This window comes from Bufo gargarizans, chromosome 5 (assembly GCF_014858855.1).
Source record: "Bufo gargarizans isolate SCDJY-AF-19 chromosome 5, ASM1485885v1, whole genome shotgun sequence".
NCBI classification, from domain to species: Eukaryota; Metazoa; Chordata; class Amphibia; order Anura; family Bufonidae; genus Bufo; species Bufo gargarizans.
Window position 1 is genome coordinate 469,621,760 of NC_058084.1, and position 22,612 is coordinate 469,644,371.

General features: G+C 50.1%; 1 protein-coding gene across 2 annotated transcripts in view; it reads left to right on the forward strand.

Annotated features, from left to right (window-relative positions):
- Positions 1–22,612, forward strand: part of LOC122938508 (potassium voltage-gated channel subfamily H member 2-like) — a 215,523-nt gene that overhangs the window by 103,783 nt on the left and 89,128 nt on the right. For both annotated transcript variants that reach the window (XM_044294060.1, XM_044294061.1), the window contains exons 4-5: positions 2,895–3,332; positions 5,621–5,835. In XM_044294060.1, coding sequence (XP_044149995.1) covers positions 2,895–3,332; positions 5,621–5,835 — 653 coding nt within the window. The remainder of the gene's footprint in view (positions 1–2,894; positions 3,333–5,620; positions 5,836–22,612) is intronic.

The following is a 22,612-nucleotide window of genomic DNA, read 5'->3' on the forward strand; positions in this document are numbered from 1 at the left end:
CCTGTGCATCCTCTGTATAACCCGCCCTGTGCATCCTCTGTATAACCCGCCCTGTGCATCCTCTGTATAACCCGCCCTGTGCATCCTCTGTATAACCCGCCCTGTGCATCCTCTGTATAACCCGCCCTGTGCATCCTCTGTATAACCTGCCCTTATGTCCTGCATATAACCTGCCCCGTGCGTCCTCTGTATAACCTGCCCTTACGTACGGTATATAACCTGCCTCGTGCATCCTCTGTATAACCTGCCCTTAAGTCCTGCATATAACCTGCCCCGTGCATCCTCTGTATAACCTGCCCTTATGTCCTGCATATAACCTGCCCCGTGCATCCTCTGTTTAACCTGCTCTTATGTACGGTATATAACCTGCCCCGTGCATCCTCTGTATAACCTGCCCTTATGTCCTGCATATAACCTGCCCGTGCATCCTCTGTATAACCTGCCCTTATGTACGGTATATAACCTGCCCCCTGCATCCTTTGTATAACCTGCCCTTATATCCTGTATAAAACCTGCCCCGTGCATCCTCTGTATGACCTACCCCTATGTCCTGTATATAACCTGCCCTTATGTCCTGTATATAACCTGCCCCGTGCATCCTCTGTATGACCTGCCCTTAAATCCTGTATATAACCTGCCCCCTGCATCCTCTGTATGACCTGCCGCTATGTCCTGTATATAACCTGCCCTTATGTCCTGTATATAACCTGCCCCGTGCATCCTCTGTATGACCTGCCCTTATGTCCTGTATATAACCTGCCCCCTGCATCCTTTGTATAACCTGCCCTGTGCATCCTCTGTATGACCTGCCCTGTGCATCCTCTGTATGACCTGCCCTTATGTCCTGTATATAACCTGCCCCCTGCATCCTCTGTATAACCTGCCCTGTGCATCCCTGCCTTGTGCATCCTCTGTATAACCTGGCCCTATGTCCTGTATATAACCTGCCCTGTGCATCCTCTATAATATAACCTGCCCTTATTTCCTGTATATAACCTGCCCTTATGTCCTGTATATATCCTGCCCCCTGCATCCTCTGTATAACCTGCCCTTATGTCCTGTATATAACCTTCCCCTATGTCCTGTATATAACCTGCCCTTATGTCCTGCATATAACCTGCCCCGTGCATCCTCTGTATAACCTGCCCTTATGTACGGTATATAACCTGCCCCCTGCATCCTTTGTTTAACCTGCCCTTATATCCTGTATAAAACCTGCCCCGTGCATCCTCTGTATGACCTGCCCCTATGTCCTGTATATAACCTGCCCTTATGTCCTGTATATAACCTGCCCCGTGCATCCTCTGTATGACCTGCCCTTATGTCCTGTATATAACCTGCCCTTATGTCCTGTATATAACCTGCCCCGTGCATCCTCTGTATGACCTGCCCCTATGTCCTGTATATAACCTGCCCTTATGTCCTGTATATAACCTGCCCCGTGCATCCTCTGTATGACCTGCCCCTATGTCCTGTATATAACCTGCCCCGTGCATCCTCTGTATAACCTGCCCTGTGCATCCCTGCCTTGTGCATCCTCTGTATAACCTGGCCCTATGTCCTGTATATAACCTGCCCTGTGCATCCTCTATAATATAACCTGCCCTTATTTCCTGTATATAACCTGCCCTTATGTCCTGTATATATCCTGCCCCCTGCATCCTCTGTATAACCTGCCCTTATGTCCTGTATATAACCTGCCCTTATGTCCTGCATATAACCTGCCCCGTGCATCCTCTGTATAACCTGCCCTTATGTACGGTATATAACCTGCCCCCTGCATCCTTTGTTTAACCTGCCCTTATATCCTGTATAAAACCTGCCCCGTGCATCCTCTGTATGACCTGCCCCTATGTCCTGTATATAACCTGCCCTTATGTCCTGTATATAACCTGCCCCGTGCATCCTCTGTATAACCTGCCCTTATGTCCTGCATATAACCCGCCCTGTGCATCCTCTGTATAACCTGCCCTTATGTCCTGCATATAACCTGCCCCGTGCATCCTCTGTTTAACCTGCTCTTATGTACGGTATATAACCTGCCCCGTGCATCCTCTGTATAACCTGCCCTTATGTCCTGCATATAACCTGCCCCGTGCATCCTCTGTATAACCTGCCCTTATGTACGGTATATAACCTGCCCCCTGCATCCTTTGTATAACCTGCCCTTATATCCTGTATAAAACCTGCCCCGTGCATCCTCTGTATGACCTGGCCCTATGTCCTGTATATAACCTGCCCTTATGTCCTGTATATAACCTGCCCCGTGCATCCTCTGTATGACCTGCCCTTATGTCCTGTATATAACCTGCCCCTATGTCCTGTATATAACCTCCCCCTATGTCCTGTATATAACCTGCCCTTATATCCTGTATATAACCTGCCCCGTGCATTCTCTGTATAACCTGCCCTTTATGTCCTGTATATAACCTGCCCCGTGCATCCTCTGTATGACCTGCCCTTATATCCTGTATATAACCTGCCCCCTGCATCCTCTGTATGACCTGCCCTTATATCCTGTATATAACCTGCCCCGTGCATCCTCTGTATAACCTGCCCTGTGCATCCCTGCCTTGTGCATCCTCTGTATAACCTGGCCCTATGTCCTGTATATAACCTGCCCTGTGCATCCTCTATAATATAACCTGCCCTTATCTTCTGTATATAACCTGCCCTTATGTCCTGTATATATCCTGCCCTTATGTCCTGTATATAACCTGCCCCTATGTCCTGTATATAACCTGCCCCTATGTCCTGTATATAACCTGCCCCTATGTCCTGTATATAACCTGCCCCTATGTCCTGTATATAACCTGCCCCTTGAGTCCTGTATATAACCTGCCCCTTGAGTCCTGCACATTACCTGTCTCTAATGTTGTGCTGTTTTCTTCCAGGTAGAGGAAAGTCCTTCAGACTGAAGTTCCCTGCATTGCTGACGCTGACCAGCAGTAAGCAGTCCCTACCCCAGGAGGACCCTGATGTCGTGGTGGTCGACCTCTCCAAGCACAGCAGTGACTCTATGGCTTTGGAGGATGTGACCGTCGCTCCGGTGGATAACTGTGTGGGCTGTCGGCCAGAGGACCAGCAGGCACTGATCAGTGGCACATTGCCTAAGAGGGAGGAGGATGGCAGCAAAGATCCTGCAGTGCAGTCTTCTCCCCGGGCGGACAAGGGCCACCTCAACCTGGATATGTCCTTCTCTAACTGTAGCCTGACCCGCACCCGCTCCCGGGAAAGCTTCTACAGCATCCGAAGGGCCTCTTCCGTGGATGACATAGAGGCCATGAAGGTCGACTTGGACAAGAAGTTTCAGAAGCGTAACTCTAGCACAGGTACAATGCTCTACAGCTGGGTGTCCACAGTGCCCCCATAACAGTGACATCCACAGTGCCCCAATAACAGTGACATCCACAGTGCCCCATAACAGTGACATCCACATTGTCCCCATAACAGTGACATCACAGCGCTCCCATAACAGTGACATCACAGCGCTCCCATAACAGTGACATCTACAGCGCCCCCATAACAGTGACATCCACAGTGCCTCCATAACAGTGACATCCACAGTGCCCCATAACAATGACATCCACAGTGCCCCCATAACAGTGACACCCACAGTGCCCCCCATAACAGTGACAACCACAGTGCCTGCATAACAGTGACATCCACAGTGACCCCATAACAATGACATCCACAGCGCCCCCATAACAGTATCAGATGTCCCACACAAGTTATAAGATAATACAAAACTCCTCGTCCATTTTCGTACTCTGTGTCAAATAAATTTCCATCATTACATTTCCAAAAGTGGTGGTTATGTTGTCGCCCCCCTCTCTCATGTTGTCGGCCCATCTCTCATGTTGTCAGCCCCCCTCTCATGTTATCGGCCCATTTCTCATGTTGTCGGCCCATCTCTCATGTTGTCGGCCCATCTCTCATGTTGTCGGCCCATCTCTCATGTTGTCGGCCCATCTCTCATGTTGTCGGTCCCTCTCTCTTGTTGTCGGCCCATCTCTCTTGTTGTCGGCCCATCTCTCTTGTTGTCGGCCCATCTCTTGTTGTCGGCCCGTCTCTCATGTTGTCGGCCCGTCTCTCATGTTGTCGGCCCATCTCTCATGTTGTCGGCCCCTCTCTCATGTTGTCGGCCCCCCTCTCATGTTGTCGCCCCCCCCCCTCTTGTTGTCGGCCCCTCTCTCATGTTGTCGGCCCCTCTCTCATGTTGTCGGCCCCTCTCTCATGTTGTCGGCCCCTCTCTCATGTTGTCGGCCCCTCTCTCATGTTGTCGGCCTATCTCTCTTGTTGTCGGCCCATCTCTCTTGTTGTCGGCCCATCTCTCTTGTTGTCGGCCCATCTCTCATGTTGTCGGCCCCTCTCTCATGTTGTCGGCCCCTCTCTCATGTTGTCGGCCCATCTCTCATGTTGTCAGCCCCCCCCTCTTGTTGTCGGCCCCAATCTCATGTTGTCGGCCCCTCTCTCATGTTGTCGGCCCATCTCTCATGTTGTCGGCCCATCTCTCATGTTGTCGGCCCATCTCTCATGTTGTCGGCCCATCTCTCATGTTGTCGGCCCATCTCTCATGTTGTCGGCCCATCTCTCATGTTGTCGGCCCATCTCTTGTTGTCGGCCCATCTCTCATGTTGTCGGCCCGTCTCTCATGTTGTCGGCCCGTCTCTCATGTTGTCGGCCCGTCTCTCATGTTGTCGGCCCGTCTCTCATGTTGTCGGCCCCTCTCTCATGTTGTCGGCCCATCTCTCATGTTGTCGGCCCCAATCTCATGTTGTCGGCCCCTCTCTCATGTTGTCGGCCCATCTCTCATGTTGTCGGCCCATCTCTCATGTTGTCGGCCCATCTCTCATGTTGTCGGCCCATCTCTCATGTTGTCGGTCCCTCTCTCTTGTTGTCGGCCCATCTCTCATGTTGTCGGCCCGTCTCTCATGTTGTCGGCTCCTTCCCCACATCCTTCCATCCATCAGTGCCCTCCACATCCCGGCTTCTTTGCGTCTCTAATAACCCTGCATTATAAATCCTTCTCGTTCAGCCTGGTATAAAACCAGACAATTAATGGGTTAATGATCCGTGAGTCCTAAATGCCCGGAGATTAAGTCAGGACTGATTACACCGATCAGAAGCCGCCAGCGAGCGGCAGCTAATCCTGTTACCCCCTAATTAATTGGTTGCCTCATGTTTCTGGCTTGTGGTAATGAAGCCTCAGCTGAGATGAGATCTGGCCCCATATCCGGCGCATTGAGGGAGATTTACAGAGATGCAGCAACTGGGCGGCACCGGGCGTATATGTTACATGGCGGTGCTGCCCATCCGCGTCCTCTGCACCTGTCCAGTCCGGTACACAGAACGGTGCCCCTAATATATCCTCATGACATGCTTGCTTTAGGGTCAGACAGCATAAGGACTTCAGCTGCACAGGAACATGCGACTTTTGCCTTTGACTTTCACCCTCATGCGACTTGTGCCCATGCGGGTGCTGTCCTCTGTCCTTCGCAGCTGCTGTCTCATATATTTTCTACGTTGCTAATGAGATCCACCTTTAAGTGTGACAACCACCTTGGCCCATGTAGTAGGTCTTGGTACAGTCTGGTCTCACCGGTTCTCCTCTCTATAGGTGCCACGAACAACGTGCGGATGAACCTCCTGAACTCCACATCAGACTCTGACCTCATGAAGTACAGGACCATCAGTAAGATCCCGCAGATCACCCTCAACTTTGTGGACTTTAAGGGGGATTCGTTCCTCGTGTCGCCGTCCAACGAAAAGGAGATTATTGCCCCCACCAAGCTGAAGGACCGAACTCACAATGTGACGGAGAAGGTCACGCAGGTAGGACGTTGACTTACCCCAATACTGTATATGGGAGGGCAATTGTCAAGACATGCAATGCGTAGATGTATAATGTTGAGGATAGATGTGTGACGGCTCTGGATATGATGATTCTGGTTTTCGATTGATTGATCTGCATTATAAGATCTGAGTGACCTTTGACATGGATAATGTGCTGAGGACCGGTAGAGAGTCGGACCTTCTGTAGTTATGCCAAAGTAAGGTAGACCTGTCTTTACAACAAATGCAAGGAAACAATGTCCCAACCATCTGCAGGAGACCAGGGCCCAATCACCTGCAGGAGACCAGGGCCCAATCACCTGCAGGAGACCAGGGCCCAATCACCTGCAGGAGGCCAGGGCCCAATCACCTGCAGGAGACCAGGGCCCAATCATCTGCAGGAGACCAGGGCCCCATCACCTGCAGGAGACCAGGGCCCCATCACCTGCAGGAGACCAGGGCCCAATCACCTGCAGGAGACCAGGGCCCAATCACCTGCAGGAGACCAGGGCCCAATCACCTGCAGGAGACCAGGGCCCAATCACCTGCAGGAGACCAGGGCCCAATCATCTGCAGGAGACCAGGGCCCCATCCTCTTAAGAAACATTCCCCTTAGTAAGCCATTTTCACATTCGCTGTAGGGGAGAAACGTGACCTCTGTCATCTCACTGGTCCCCCATAAAAAGGAGAACAAACCATCTTGATGCGGGCCCCTCATCTGTATGGGGCCAATAGCAGTGGCTGCCTGCATGTTATCTCTAAGACACAGACCGAGCTGAGATTCACCTTTGCAGAGCTCAAATAGAAATAGAAAAACTGCAGCCACTAAATTACATTTAACTAAGAACATTAAATTTTGTCTTATGTGTCCATCCCCTCCTCGCCTCAGCCTCCTGTCCCCCTCCCCTCCCTGTGAGAGGTTTTGTCTGGGAAAACAGGTATTTTCCTCCCAGCATGTGCTGCTGGGCTGATTTACAGCCAGATGAGGTCAAATACTGGACCGGATTTTAAGTGCCGATTCGGGTTTTGGCAGCACCTGGCTGTCCTTAAATAGGCAGCTGGGCTCAGAAGCGAGGTCTCTGTGTTTGGATCTGGGAGCCTTGTGCCTGGATGAAGGCTTGCTACCTATTTGGCTTGAAAACGGGTTTGTGCTGCTATCAGCAAGGACTCTTTGAGGCAGAATTGCCGGAGGTGTGAATTACCACCAACACCGCAAGGTGACTTTTTGCTTGTTTATAACAGTTTGTTTTGTCACTTGTCTAAAGTGTAAATCCTGTCTACCAGAGCGAAACCCCACAGTACCCAACAATATACCATCCACATATACATTGTCAGTGTACAGAACCGCACACACATATACAGTGGCAGTGTACAGAATCGCACACACATACAGTGACAGTGTACAGAATCGCACACACATATACAGTGGCAGTGTACATAGCGGCAGTGTACAGAACCGCACACACTTATACAGCAGCAGTGTACAGAACCGCACACACATATATACAGTGACAGTGTACAGAACCGCACACACATATACAGTGCCAGTGTACAGTACCGCACACACATATACAGCAGCAGTGTACAGAATCGTGCACACATATATACAGTGGCAGTGTACAGAACCGCACACACATATACAGTGACAGTGTGCAGAATCGCACACACATACAGCGGCAGTGTACAGAATCGCATACACATATACAGTGGCAGTGTACAGAACCGCACACACATATACAGTGACAGTGTACAGAATCGCACACACATACAGCGGCAGTGTACAGAATCGCATATACAGTTGCAGTGTACAGAATCGCATATACAGTGGCAGTGTACAGAACCGCACACACATATACAGTGACAGTGTACAGAATCGCACACACATATACAGTGACAGTGTACAGAATCACACACACATACAGCGGCAGTGTACAGAATCGCATACACATATACAGTGGCAGTGTACAGAACCGCACACACATATACAGTGACAGTGTACAGAATCGCACACACATATACAGTGACAGTGTACAGAATCACACACATACAGCGGCAGTGTACAGAATCGCACACACATATACAGTGGCAGTGTACAGAATCGCACACACATACAGCGGCAGTGTACAGAATCGCACACACACATACAATGGCAGTGTACAGAATCGCACACACATATACAGTGGCAGTGTACAGAATCACACACACATACAGCGGCAGTGTACAGAATCGCACACACATACAGCGGCAGTGTACAGAATCGCACACATATACAGTGGCAGTGTACAGAACCGCACACACACATACAGCGGCAGTGTACAGAACCGCACACACATATACAGCGGCAGTGTACAGAACCGCACACACATATACAGTCGCAGTGTACAGAACCGCACACACACATACAGTCGCAGTGTACAGAACCGCACACACACATACAGTCGCAGTGTACAGAATCGCACACACACACATACAGTCGCAGTGTACAGAACCGCACACACACATACAGTCGCAGTGTACAGAACCGCACACACACATACAGTTGCAGTGTACAGAACCGCACACACACATACAGTCGCAGTGTACAGAACCGCACACACACATACAGTTGCAGTGTACAGAATCGCACACACACATACAGTCGCAGTGTACAGAATCGCACACACACATACAGTCACAGTGTACAGAATCGCACACACACATACAGTCGCAGTGTACAGAATCGCAACACACACATACAGTCGCAGTGTACAGAATCGCACACACACACATACAGTCGCAGTGTACAGAATCGCACACAGACACATACAGTCGCAGTGTACAGAACCGCACACACACATACAGTCGCAGTGTACAGAACCGCACACACACATACAGTTGCAGTGTACAGAACCGCACACACACATACAGTCGCAGTGTACAGAACCGCACACACACATACAGTTGCAGTGTACAGAATCGCACACACACATACAGTCGCAGTGTACAGAATCGCACACACACATACAGTCGCAGTGTACAGAATCGCACACACACATACAGTCACAGTGTACAGAATCGCACACACACATACAGTCACAGTGTACAGAATCGCACACACACATACAGTCGCAGTGTACAGAATCACACACACACATACAGTCACAGTGTACAGAACCGCACACACACATACAGTCACAGTGTACAGAATCGCACACACACATACAGTCGCAGTGTACAGAATCGCACACACACATACAGTCACAGTGTACAGAACCGCACACACACATACAGTCGCAGTGTACAGAGTAGAGTTGTTGCGATACCAAATTTTTTATTTGATTTCGATACCATGAAAAAGTATTGCGATACTCAATACCATTCGATACCACAAAAAAAAAAGCCATGTGCATTTCACATTTTGAAAAAAATGGCGAACCGTGCAGTTTTTTATTATTTTTTTCACCACATAGATTTTTTTTATATTTTAGTAGTTTGGACTTTTCTGATGTGGCGATATGTGATATGTTTATTTATTTATTGTTTATATATTTTATATGTGAAATTGGGTGATTCATACTTAATATTTTGGTGGGGGGTTTTTTAACTTTTTTTTTATTAATTTTTTATTTATTTTTTATTTAATAACTATTTTCCCCCTTAGGGGCCAGAACCTGGGATCTTTTCATCCCTTGTCCTATTCACCCTGATAGAGCTCTATGATGGTGACTAGGACCTCTCACTGTCCCTGCTGCCCTGTGCACAGTACACACATCAGCAGGGAGATTGCCATGGACGGCTTCAGTAGCGTCCTGGCTGCCATGGTAACCGATCGGAGCCCCAGGATTACACTGCTGGGGCTCTGATCAGAAGCTGCCACTGCCACCAATGAAGAGGAGCGGAGGGGACCCTGTGGCCACTGCCACCAATGATTTTACTACTGGGGGGTTGAAAGGGGCGGGCGCACTGTGCCACCAATGATTTTAATGGGGTGGGGAGGGAACACTGCGCCACCAATGATAATTCTCTCCTGGGCGTTCCTTCTCCCTGCGCTGCGTTGCGATTGGACAGCACTACAGCCAGGGAGAAGGAATGCCCACTAGAGAAGCTGATGTCTCTAGCCACGATCAGCATCCAGTGAGCGGGCGGGGCGGATCCGGGTAACTCCTTCCCTGCCATACTGTCCGAGAAGTCCACGTAGAGGCGGCGGAGTGCCAGGAGCACTTACCGGGGGCAGCCATGTGAGGGCAAATACCCAGGCGCCAGGACAAAATTCCTGATCGCCATGGAGACCTGGCGCCTGGGATTTGTCGAGCCCTGCATTAGTACATGTACATATAGAGACTCCTGCATAAATAATAGCATATATAATCTACACATCCATAAACACGTGCCGGCCACAGAGTCTTGGCTTGCTCCTGATGTACATTAAGTGCTGTTTATCCAGGGGTTGCAGAGAAAGAGCCTCGGCCCCAAGTTTCACATAGCCTATATCTTCCTATGCCCCCCACCACCGACTCCATGCTATGACCAGCCAAGTATCTATCAATCTGTAGGCCAAGAGAATGTTGTCCAACTGCTTTTTCCCCCAACTTACAATGCCCTTCTTGTCTTTGATAGTCTAACAAGGGGCACAATGACCTAACGTTCCCCTCCTCGCCTCCCCCCACCCTCCTGTTCTCCTCTTGGCCCCTCCCCCTTCCATTCCTCTGCTCACATCCCCCACTCTTCCGTTCCCCTCCTCGTTCCACTCTGCCATTCCCCTCCTCGCCTCCCACCCTTCCTGTTCCCATTCCCCCCCCATCCTGCCTTTCCCCATCCTCCCGTTCACCTCCTTGCCACCTCATCCTCTTGTTCCCCTCCTCACCCCCCATCCTACCAATCCCCTCCTCACCCCTCCCATTCTGATCCTCGCTCCTCCCATCTTCCCGTTCTCCTCTTCGCCCCCTATCTTCCATTCCCCTCCTTGTGCCCCATCCTCCATTTCCCCTCCTTACCCCCCATCCTCTCGTTCCTCTCCTCGCCCTTCCCATCCTTCCTTTCCCCTTCTCACCCCCCCATCCTACCATTCTCCTCCTCACCCCCGATCCTCCCTTTCCCCTCCTGTTTCCCAATTCTCCTGTTCCCCTCCTCACCCTCTCATCCTTTTATTATCCTCCTCGCCCCCCCATCCTTCCTTTCCCCTCATCACCCCCATCCTCCTATTCTCCTCTTCGCCCCCTGTCCTCCGTTCTCCTCCTCGCCCCCCATCCTCTGTTTCCCTCCTTGCCCCCCCCAATCCTTTCGTTCCCCTCCTCGCCCCCCTTCCTCCGTTCCCCTCCTTGGCCCCCCCATTCTCTAGTTCCCCTTCTCACCCCCCATCATTGCATTCCTCTCCTCGCCCTCCCATTCTCCTCCTCGCCCCCCCCATTCTCCCATTCTTCTCCTCGCCCCCCTATCCTCCCATTCTTTTCCGCACCCCTCCCATCCTCTCGTTCCCCCATACTCTAGTTCCCTTCCTCGCCCCTCCCATCCTTCCTTTCCCCACTTCGCCCCCTATCCTCCATTATCCTCCTCGCCCCTCCTATCCTCTCGTTCTCCTCCTCGCCCATCCCATCCTCTTTTTCCCCCCATCCTCCCATTCTCCTCTTCGCTCCCTATCCTCCGTTCCCCTTCTCGCCCCCCATCCTCCATTCTCCTCCTCGCCCCCCCTATCCTCTGTTCCCTCGCCTTCCTCCCCCAGCATCCCTTAGCCACCCCCTATCTTACAGACGTTTGTCACAATTATAGAGATTTGAATTGTGGCAGACTTCTTTAGAGATGAGCGTCCAATGTTCTTTTCAAGGTTCTCTCAATAAAGATGAATATGGAGGGAGGGAAGGCTCGTCTGGGAGATTGAGCGCCGCACGTCGCGCCGCTGATCCCAAGGATTTATAACTAGTAGGAAGTCACCATTAAATCAATGAAGTGAATACACAGTGTGGCGGAGCGTTCTGCGCATGCTTCGCGGTGCAGTGTGACATTATTCATCACTGCATTATATTTCTGTGCCGTAATTCCTCACCATTTTCAAGATCTCCCTTTGCTGTCAGTGAATGGAAATATTCTTGTTTACATTCTGAGGCTGAAGACTTGCCCTGGTTACACAGCTAAGAGTTTGTCACAGCATATCACTGTGGGCACTGCATGATGATATACAGTACAGACCAAAGGTTTGGACACACCTTCTCATTCAAAGAGTTTTCTTTATTTTCATGACTATGAAAATTGTAGATTCACACTGAAGGCATCAAAACTATGAATTAACACATGTGGAATTATATACATAACAAAAAGTGTGAAACAACTGAAAATATGTCATATTCTAGGTTCTTCAAAGTAGCCACCTTTTGCTTTGATTACTGCTTTGCACACTCTTGGCATTCTCTTGATGAGCTTCAAGAGGTAGTCACCTGAAATGGTCTTCCAACAGTCTTGAAGGAGTTCCCAGAGATGCTTAGCACTTGTTGGCCCTTTTGCCTTCACTCTGCGGTCCAGCTCACCCCAAACCATCTCGATTGGGTTCAGATCCGGTGACTGTGGAGGCCAGGTCATCTGGCGCAGCACCCCATCACTCTCCTTCATGGTCAAATAGCCCTTACACAGCCTGGAGGTGTGTTTGGGGTCATTGTCCTGTTGAAAAATAAATGATGGTCCAACTAAACGCAAACCGGATGGAATAGCATGCCGCTGCAAGATGCTGTGGTAGCCATGCTGGTTCAGTATGCCTTCAATTTTGAATAAATCCCCAACAGTGTCACCAGCAAAGCCCCCCCACACCATCACACCTCCTCCTCCATGCTTCACGGTGGGAACCAGGCATGTAGAGTCTATCCGTTCACCTTTTCTGCGTCGCACAAAGACACGGTGGTTGGAACCAAAGATCTCAAATTTGGACTCATCAGACCAAAGCACAGATTTCCACTGGTCTAATGTCCATTCCTTGTGTTCTTTAGCCCAAACAAGTCTCTTCTGCTGGTTGCCTGTCCTTAGCAGTGGTTTCCTAGCAGATATTCTACCATGAAGGCCTGATTCACACAGTCTCCTCTTAACAGTTGTTCTAGAGATGTGTCTGCTGCTAGAACTCTGTGTGGCATTGACCTGGTCTCTAATCTGAGCTGCTGTTAACCTGCGATTTCTGAGGCTGGTGACTCGGATGAACTTATCCTCCGCAGCAGAGGTGACTCTTGGTCTTCCTTTCCTGGGGCGGTCCGCATGTGAGCCAGTTTCTTTGTAGTGCTTGATGGTTTTTGTGACTGCACTTGGGGACACTTTCAAAGTTTTCCCAATTTTTGGGACTGACTGACCTTCATTTCTTAAAGTAATGATGGCCACTCGTTTTTCTTTACTTAGCTGCTTTTTTCTTGCCATAATACAAATTCTAACAGTCTATTCAGTAGGACTATCAGCTGTGTATCCACCTGACTTCTCCACAACGCAACTGATGGTCCCAACCCCATTTATAAGGCAAGAAATCCCACTTATTAAACCTGACAGGTCACACCTGTGAAGTGAAGACCATTTCAGGTGACTACCTCTTGAAGCTCATCAAGAGAATGCCAAGAGTGTGCAAAGCAGTAATCAAAGCAAAAGGTGGCTACTTTGAAGAACCTAGAATATGACATATTTTCAGTTGTTTCACACTTTTTTCTTATGTATATAATTCCACGTGTTAATTCATAGTTTTGATGCCTTCAGTGTGAATCTACAATTTTCATAGTCATGAAAATAAAGAAAACTCTTTGAATGAGAAGGTGTGTCCAAACTTTTGGTCTGTACTGTATAGGCACTGTATGGTGGTATTATGTGGGCACTGAAAGATACTGTATGTGGGCACTCTACGGTGCTACATGGGCACTACATAATGATATGTGGGCACTGCATGATGACATGCAGGTACTGTATGGTGGTTCTGTGTGGGCACTGAAAGATGATACTGTATGTGGCTCTTCCATCATTTTCCTGGCTTGCCTTTCCATAGCTTCCTGGGTTGGTTCTCCAAATTGTTCCTGGTTTGGTTTCCCAACTTTTTCCTGGTTTAGTTCTCCATAGGTTTCATAGCTTGGTTCTCCATAGGTTTCCTGACCTGGTTTTTTATGTTTGGTTTTTCCATTGTTTTTGTGATTCGGTTCTCCACAGTTTACTGGGATGGTTTTCCATAGTTTTCCGTGTTTGGTTCTCTGTTATCGTTTTTGTTATCGTTTTTGTTTGGTTCTCTATAGTCTTCCAGTTCTGGTTCTCCACAGTTTTCCTGGGTTGCTTTTCTGTAGGTTTTCAACTTTAGTTCTCCATAGTTTCCTGGATTGGTTCTTCATAGTTTTCCTAGCTCTATAGGTTCCTTGGTCTGGGTCTCCATAGGTTTCTGGTTCAGTTCTCCGTAATTTTCTTACCTTCTTGGTTCTTCATAGTTTTTGTTTACCTTTTTCTAAATATTTGCTTGTGGTTCTGGAAGCTTGAAGTGAAGACCCTCTTGATAATGGTCTCCATCCAAAGGGTATTACTTATCTGAATCTCTTGATAGTTTTTACTCACCTCTCCCAGAACCAGTGAAGATCTACTGGTGGCTACAGCTTCCCTGTTCCTATCTTCTGATGGCAGTTGGCGTGCTTAGGCTAAGTTCACACTTCGGTTATTTGGTCAGTTGTTTCCATCAGTTATTGTGAGCCAAAACCAGGTGTGGGTCAAAAACACACAATAGGTGCACATCTTTACATTAGACGTTATCTCTGAGTAGGCTTCACTACTGGTTTTGGCTCACATAACCAAATAACTGAGGTGTGAACTCGGCCTTAGATGTAGTTGGCCCTGGTGGCCTATTTAGAGAAAAATTTGTGAATCTTCTGCTTCATGCAACATTATCTGAAGTGGTCTGCTGCTTGCTTACATTATAGTCTTTGTTCTCTGGCCTGCTCTTTCTTGGTGTTCTGTATTGTGGTGTATGAACCACATTTTATGCGTTCCCAAGGAACATTGCTTACAAAAACAATAATACAATTTCCTTATGTAATACTCTAAGGACGATTGTACCTAGCAAGCTAAGTCTTTGACTTCTTTCATGACCACCAGTGCCTCTTCTTACGACCCAACTTGAAGTGGTCTTCACTTGTGGGATGTGGCTCACTTTGACTCTTAATGTCTTATTAGTCTTGATTCTCTGCCCCTTTTTCCATTTCCTAATATTCAGCATTGTGGAACATGACCCAGATTCTGCTGGCTCCCAGGAGATCTCCTTTCATCCATGTTATGGATGGAGTTGCTGTTTTCCAGGTGGTGGAGGTGGCAGAGGCTAGGAATTTTCTACTATAAAGTGCTTTAGATACCAGATGTCACCTCCTCCTGAGGGATCTCTCTCTTGGGAAGCAGTAAATTAAATAGTAAATGTCTCCTTCATTTCTACTGATTGATGAATATTCTTGGATGAAATTTAGATGAGGCATCTTGGTTTAGTTCTGATAGAAGGAGGGAAAGGTTCAAAACATTGAGATTTTTTTCCCACTAGAAAGTGTTATTTTAATCTTTTTATAGAAAGGGGTCGGAGACGCTCTCATTTCCATATTAGGCTGTGTGCTGCGTGTTGTCACTACACAGTCATGGGTTAAGTTTCGCTGTGTTTGGTCATATTCAGTTTGGACCCAGAAGGAGAACGGAACACCTCAGGCTTCAATGTGGATGGGAGATCAGGAGGTGAACGCCCCCCGGTGACCTGACCTGGGAACTGCATTCTCCAAACAGAATGAGAGTCATGGGGGTATGTACTGTCCAACATGGTACATTGTATGCGGGAAGAGAAGGGACAGATAGATAGGATATACATGGGAGAGATATAAGATAGACAGAACTTTACAATCAGGGGGTTCAGGTAAAAACTAAATGATAAATTACATAGCAACAATCAAGTCAACAATTTAAACAAGATGAGTGAGGTCCTTGATCACAAGAGCTTACAATCTATGAGGAGATAGGGGTGACACAAATGTAAGAAGTGCCTGTTTTGTACAATGGTCTGGCCATCTTACCACCATAGGGCAGTAGATATAAAGCTGCATGAGCCGTCACCAGCTGATATATGTAGTGCTTCTGAGTGCATGTAGTGTGGTGGATACTGATAGATCAGGTTCAGAAAAATGATGAAGAATGGGGGTGGGGGTTGAATGGAGGAGAATTAGAATAGGGGATGTGATAATCCACCCTAAGAGCATGTGTTTTTAGGGAGCTCCAAAAACTTTGGATATTGTGAATAAACCTAATTGCTTGGGGTAGGGCATTCCAGAGAAGTGGTGCAGCTCGGGAGAAGTCTTGAAGACAGGAATGGTCGTAGTCATTGGCTGAACGGGGAGCACGGGTAGTATGGTAGACAGAAATAATGGAAGAGATGTAGGGGTGCAGCACTGTGGAGAGCTTTGTGGGTGCGAACGAGCAGTTTACATTGAATCCTGTATTATATGGGCAACCAGTGCTGACTGGCACAGGTCGTAGGCATAGGAGTAGAAACTGGCACAAGGCAGAGACATCAGAGTAGTGACTGGCACAGGGCGGATGCATCGGAGTAGTGACTGGCACAGGGAGGAGGCATCGGAGTAGTGACTGGCACAGGGAAGAGGCATCGGAGTAGTGACTGGCACAGAGAGGAGGCATCGGAGTAGTGACTGGCACAGGGAGGAGGCATCAGAGTAGTTACTGGCACAGGGAGGAGGCAACAGAGTAGTGACTGGCACAAGGAGGAGGCATCGGAGTAGTGACTGGCACAGGGAGGAGGTATCGGAGTAGTGACTGGCACAGGGAAGAGGCATCGGAGTAGTGACTGGCACAGAGAGGAGGCATCGGAGTAGTTACTGGCACAGGGAGGAGGCAACAGAGTAGTGACTGGCACAAGGAGGAGGCATCGGAGTAGTGACTGGCAGAGGGAGGAGGCATCGGAGTAGTGACTGGCACAGGGAGGAGGCATCGGAGTAGTGACTGGCACAGGGAGGAGGCATCAGAGTAGTGACTGGCACAGGGAGGAGGCATCGGAGTAGTGACTGGCACAGGGAGGAGGCAACGGAGTAGTGAGTGGCACAGGGAGGAGGCAACGGAGTAGTGAGTGGCACAGGGAGGAGGCAACGGAGTAGTGACTGGCACAGGGAGGAGGCAACGGAGTAGTGACTGGCACAGGGAGGAGGCATCGGAGTAGTTACTGGCACAGGGAGGAGGCAACGGAGTAGTGACTGGCACAGTGAGGAGGCAACGGAGTAGTGACTGGCACAGGGAGGAGGCAACGGAGTAGTGACTGGCACAGGGAGGAGGCATCGGAGTAGTGACTGGCACAGGGAGGAGGCATCAGAGTAGTGACTGGCACAGGGAGGAGGCAACGGAGTTGTAATTAGACAGATAGATGAGAGGAGAGAGTTTAATGAAGGGAAGACCAGTTAGTAATGAGTTATCATAATCCAGACGGGAATGGATCGGGGCAATAATGAGAGTTTTTGATGCTTCCAGAGAGGTTTTTGACGTGCAGGCGGCATGAGCGGGCAAGAGATTGAATATAGAAAGAATATGTGTCAAACATAACACTGAGACAGCGGGCGCGCTGCCTAGGAGTGAAGTAGTGCCATACACTGGGAGAGACACATTAGGTTTAGGTCGGTTTGTAGATGGAGTAACACTAGTAGTTCTGTTTTTGAAGGATTCAATTTCAGATTTAGAGGTTAAAGGTGAGTGCAGTCTCTATAGAGCGTGGAAACCAGATTGTAATGGATCAAGAAGAGTATTAGCGGAGAGATAGCGGATGAGGCGCGAGTAGACCAGATGCTCCAGGAGTTTAGAGATGAAGGGGAGATTAGAGACAGGTTTGTAGTAAGCTGTACAGGACGGGTCAAGAGAAGGTTTTTTCAGGAACAGGATTATGATACCAAAAGAGAGAGACAGGTTGAAGGTTTTAATTAGGTGAGTAGTGACAGCTGGGGAGAGAGAGGCTGGAGGAGGGAGGGAGTACAGCAGTAGTACATGCGGTGGGGTGAGAAGAGGTAAGGAGCCTGGAGACTTCTTCGGTGACTGGGTCAAGTGTACAAAGTGAGCCAGAGGAGATGCTGGGGGAAAGGGATCACCGATGTTTGGAGACTGGGAGATAATTTCATGCCAAATGTTTTTTAAAGGGAGTCTGTCACCACTTTTTTGCATGTTAGACCATTAAAATAGGGTTATTTGATCCAGCCAGAACATAAAAACGGTACCTTTGTGGTAGAAAACGGACTTTTCAATTTGCAGAAAACGAACTTATAAGATTATTTTCGGAGCCCTCTCAAGTGCCCAGGGCGGTCTCTCAATCCTCAGAGCCCAGGCAGGCACCTCCTAAACGGCTGATAACGCCGCCCTCCGTGCGCCTCTGCCCGCCCGTTTACTCCCCTCCCCTGTCCCTTTCCACTGCGGCTGTGCGGTACAAATCGTAGCGGGCGCATGCGCAATGCGATGCCCGCTCCTGGCAGGGCATCGCAATACCTATTGCGCATGCGCCGGCTAAACGGCGATTAGCCGGCGCATGCGCAATAGGTATTGCGATGCCCTGCCAGGAGCGGGCATCGCATTGCGCATGCGCCCGCTACGATTTGTACCGCACAGCCGCAGTGGAAAGGGACAGGGGAGGGGAGTAAACGGGCGGGCAGAGGCGCACGGAGGGCGGCGTTATCAGCCGTTTAGGAGGTGCCTGCCTGGGCTCTGAGGATTGAGAGACCGCCCTGGGCACTTGAGAGGGCTCCGAAAATAATCTTATAAGTTCGTTTTCTGCAAATTGAAAAGTCCGTTTTCTACCACAAAGGTACCGTTTTTATGTTCTGGCTGGATCAAATAACCCTATTTTAATGGTCTAACATGCAAAAAAGTGGTGACAGACTCCCTTTAAGTAGGTGGCCAGATCTTAGCACAGAGGTCAGTGATGGGTGCGTGACTTTAGGACTGAGGAGGGAGTGAAAGGTGTTGAAAAGATTTTTTGGATTATCGGAGAGTAAAGCGATAAGAGAGGTGAAATAGGCGTCTTTGTATAAACTGGAGGAAATCTTCTGGTGTATCACATTTTCTCCATAGGCGTTCAGTACTCCTGGAACATTGCTGAAGACATTGAGTTTGAGGTGTGAACCAGGGTTGCTTTCTTTTGTGTTGGGTGGTTCTAAGTGTAGGGGGCGCTACTTCATCCTGGGTGCTTCTGAGGGTATCATTGTAGAGTTTTGCAGCCAGATCAGGACAGGAGAGGGAAGCGATTGGGGGCAATGATGACTGTAGAGAGTCTGAGTTTGTTAGTGTCAATGGCATGTAGATGTCTGAACATGGGATAAGTAGGAGTGTGTGCGGAGATGAGGATTTGTGACAGTGAAGGAGAGAAGGTTGATAGATGGATTAAAGATATGATTTTAGAATGTATGGGAGAAGTTTCTCAGCAAAAATTAGTAGTTATACGATATGTAATTAGAAACAATTACAAGTAGAGCAGTGGCAGGATTATAGGAAATGCATGGGTGGGGCTAGGGAGAGCATGGGTGGGGTATAGTGAGAGCATGGGTGGGGTTACAGAATTATGTGAATTGGAAAGAATACAGGATATTTTGGCTACCACATGGGTGAGCAGATGAGAGAGGTGCAGCGGGTAGTCAAGTAGATGAGAAAGAAGAACTGTGGTTGAGAAGAGCACTGAGGAGTGGAGTACAAGTTGGGTGCGTACAGCTCCAGGTGAGCTTTTCGAGTACAGGTGGATGTCGAAAATGATAGCTGGGAGCGAGTAGTGTACGGTTAGTTGATTTTAGCACTGGAGGGGACCACATGGAGCTGTAGGTGATTGGGAATTGAGTGAGAGTAGGAGGCATGAACATGTGAATGGTGGGTACAGCATGTGAAGGTTTGGTAGAGCATGTAGAGAGTGGGTAGAGCATGTGGAGGGTAAGTACAGTAGGTGGGGGGGGTGAGTGGAGCTGGTGGAAGGTGAGCAGAGGTGGTGGAGGGTGAGTAGGGCATGTGGAGGGTGAGTAGAGCCTGTGAAGGCTGAGTAGATCAGAGGAATAGTTCATAGGGTAGATGAATACAGAACTGGCTGGTTGAGTACAGATTGGTGGGTGGATGATTAGAGCAGCATATGGAGGGTGAGTAGAGCAGGGGGAGGGGAGTAGAGTTGGTGGAGGGTGATTAGAGCATGTGAAGGGTGAGTAGAGGAGGGGGAGTAGAGTTGGTGGAGGGTGATTAGAGCATGTGAAGGGTGAGTTGAGCAGAGGAATAGAACATTGGGCGGATGAATACAACACTAGTTGGTTAAATACAATTTGGTGGAGGGTGAGTAGAGTTGGTGGAGGGTGAGTAGAGCAGGGGGGAGGGGAGTAGAGCAGGTGGAGGGTGAGTAGAGCAGAGGAATAGAGCATAGGGTGGATGAATACAACACTGGTTGGTTAAATACAATTTGGTGGAGGGTGAGTAGAGTTGGTGGAAGGTGAGTAGAGCAGAGGAATAGAGCATAGGGTGGAGGAATACAGCACTGGTTGGTTGAGTACAGTTGGGTGGGTGGGTGATTAGAGCATGGGATGAGGGTAAGAAAGGGCAAAGTGGGAGGTGGAGCTCTGGTTGTGTAGAGGGCATGGTGGGTCATTAAAAGATAGGGCGGATGGCTATACCACAGGTTCAAAGAGAAAAGCATGGGTGGATGATTGAGTACTGCATGGGGTGATTGTGTAGAGTACATGGTGGCATGGTAATGGGTACGCAGTGGGCATATGGGCTTGTAGAGCTCTCGGTCACTGCTTGGTGTGTGGCCTTGAGTCTGATGTGTTTCTCCGTCTGGTGCTCTCCAACCTCCGCCAGCTGCAGTGATGTGTAATTGATGGACACAGGATCGTTAGCAGCAAGGACACATCAACCCTGTGATCCGATCTGCCTTCCCGTTTAATTAATGAGCGGGGTGTAATGAGCGCTGATCCTGCCAGCTTCTGGTTCCTCGCTATCTCCTGGCAGTGTGTCATTCATCTCTACTGTATGTCTCTGATCTCTAACAGGAGATATGGCGCCCGCTCAGTCAGCCCTACTACTGCGAGCAGAGAGGGGGTCTCCGCCGAGAAATTCCCATAGGCGTCACTCACAGCTGATCATTCACAAGGCGTAATTATACCAGAACCGCACAGACACGTAAATGAGAGTCTAATGAAACGAGCTGCGTCAGGCTCCCATTAACTGTGCGTCAGTGCCACCGTCAGCCAAGGTCATGTACCGGCCGTGACCCTGACACCAGTTAATAGATGAGGTCCTCGTTAAGGTGTGTCATTAGTGCCTTCTGGCTTTATTATTCATTTATATAGCACTTACATGTTCCGCAGGGCCGTACAGAGGTGGTTGGCTCTCACATTGGCCCTTGCCCGCTTTGAGGCTTACAATATAAATGCCAAATTAATCTCCCGGTGTGTTTTTAAAATGTGTGAGAAAACTCGCACAATCACGGGGAGTGCAGGGGTAGTGGGAGCTGTGCTGGGAGTGCAGGGGTAGTGGGAGCTGTGCTGGGAGTGCAGGGGTAGTGGGAGCTGTGCTGGGAGTGCAGGGGTAGTGGGAGCTGTGCTGGGAGTGCAGGGGTAGTGGGAGCTGTGCTGGGAGTGCAGGGGTAGTGGGAGCTGTGCTGGGAGTGCAGGGCTAGTGGGAGCTGTGCTGGGAGTGCAGGGGTAGTGGGAGCTGTGCTGGGAGTGCAGGGCTAGTGGGAGCTGTGCTGGGAGTGCAGGGCTAGTGGGAGCTGTGCTGGGAGTGCAGGGCTAGTGGGAGCTGTGCTGGGAGTGCAGGGCTAGTGGGAGCTGCGCTGGGAGTGCAGGGGTAGTGGGAGCTGCGATGGGAGTGCAGGGGTAGTGGGAGCTGCGCTGGGAGTGCAGGGGTAGTGAGAGCTGTGCTGGGAGTGCAGGGGTAGTGGGAGCTGTGCTGGGAGTGCAGGGGTAGTGGGAGCTGTGCTGGGAGTGCAGGGGTAGTGGGAGCTGTGCTGGGAGTGCAGGGGTAGTGGGAGCTGTGCTGGGAGTGCAGGGGTAGTGGGAGCTGTGCTGGGAGTGCAGGGGTAGTGGGAGCTGTGCTGGGAGTGCAGGGCTAGTGGGAGCTGTGCTGGGAGTGCAGGGGTAGTGGGAGCTGTGCTGGGAGTGCAGGGCTAGTGGGAGCTGTGCTGGGAGTGCAGGGCTAGTGGGAGCTGTGCTGGGAGTGCAGGGCTAGTGGGAGCTGTGCTGGGAGTGCAGGGGTAGTGGGAGCTGCGCTGGGAGTGCAGGGGTAGTGGGAGCTGCGATGGGAGTGCAGGGGTAGTGGGAGCTGCGCTGGGAGTGCAGGGGTAGTGGGAGCTGCGCTGGGAGTGCAGGGGTAGTGAGAGCTGTGCTGGGAGTGCAGGGGTAGTGGGAGCTGTGCTGGGAGTGCAGGGGTAGTGGGAGCTGTGCTGGGAGTGCAGGGCTAGTGGGAGCTGTGCTGGGAGTGCAGGGCTAGTGGGAGCTGTGCTGGGAGTGCAGGGCTAGTGGGAGCTGTGCTGGGAGTGCAGGGGTAGTGGGAGCTGCGCTGGGAGTGCAGGGGTAGTGGGAGCTGCGATGGGAGTGCAGGGGTAGTGGGAGCTGCGCTGGGAGTGCAGGGGTAGTGGGAGCTGCGCTGGGAGTGCAGGGGTAGTGAGAGCTGAGCTGGGAGTGCAGGGGTAGTGGGAGCTGCGCTGGGAGTGCAGGGGTAGTGGGAGCTGCGCTGGGAGTGCAGGGGTAGTGGGAGCTGCGCTGAAAGTGCAGGGGTAGTGGGAGCTGCGCTGGGAGTGCAGGGGTAGTGGGAGCGGTGCTGGGAGTGC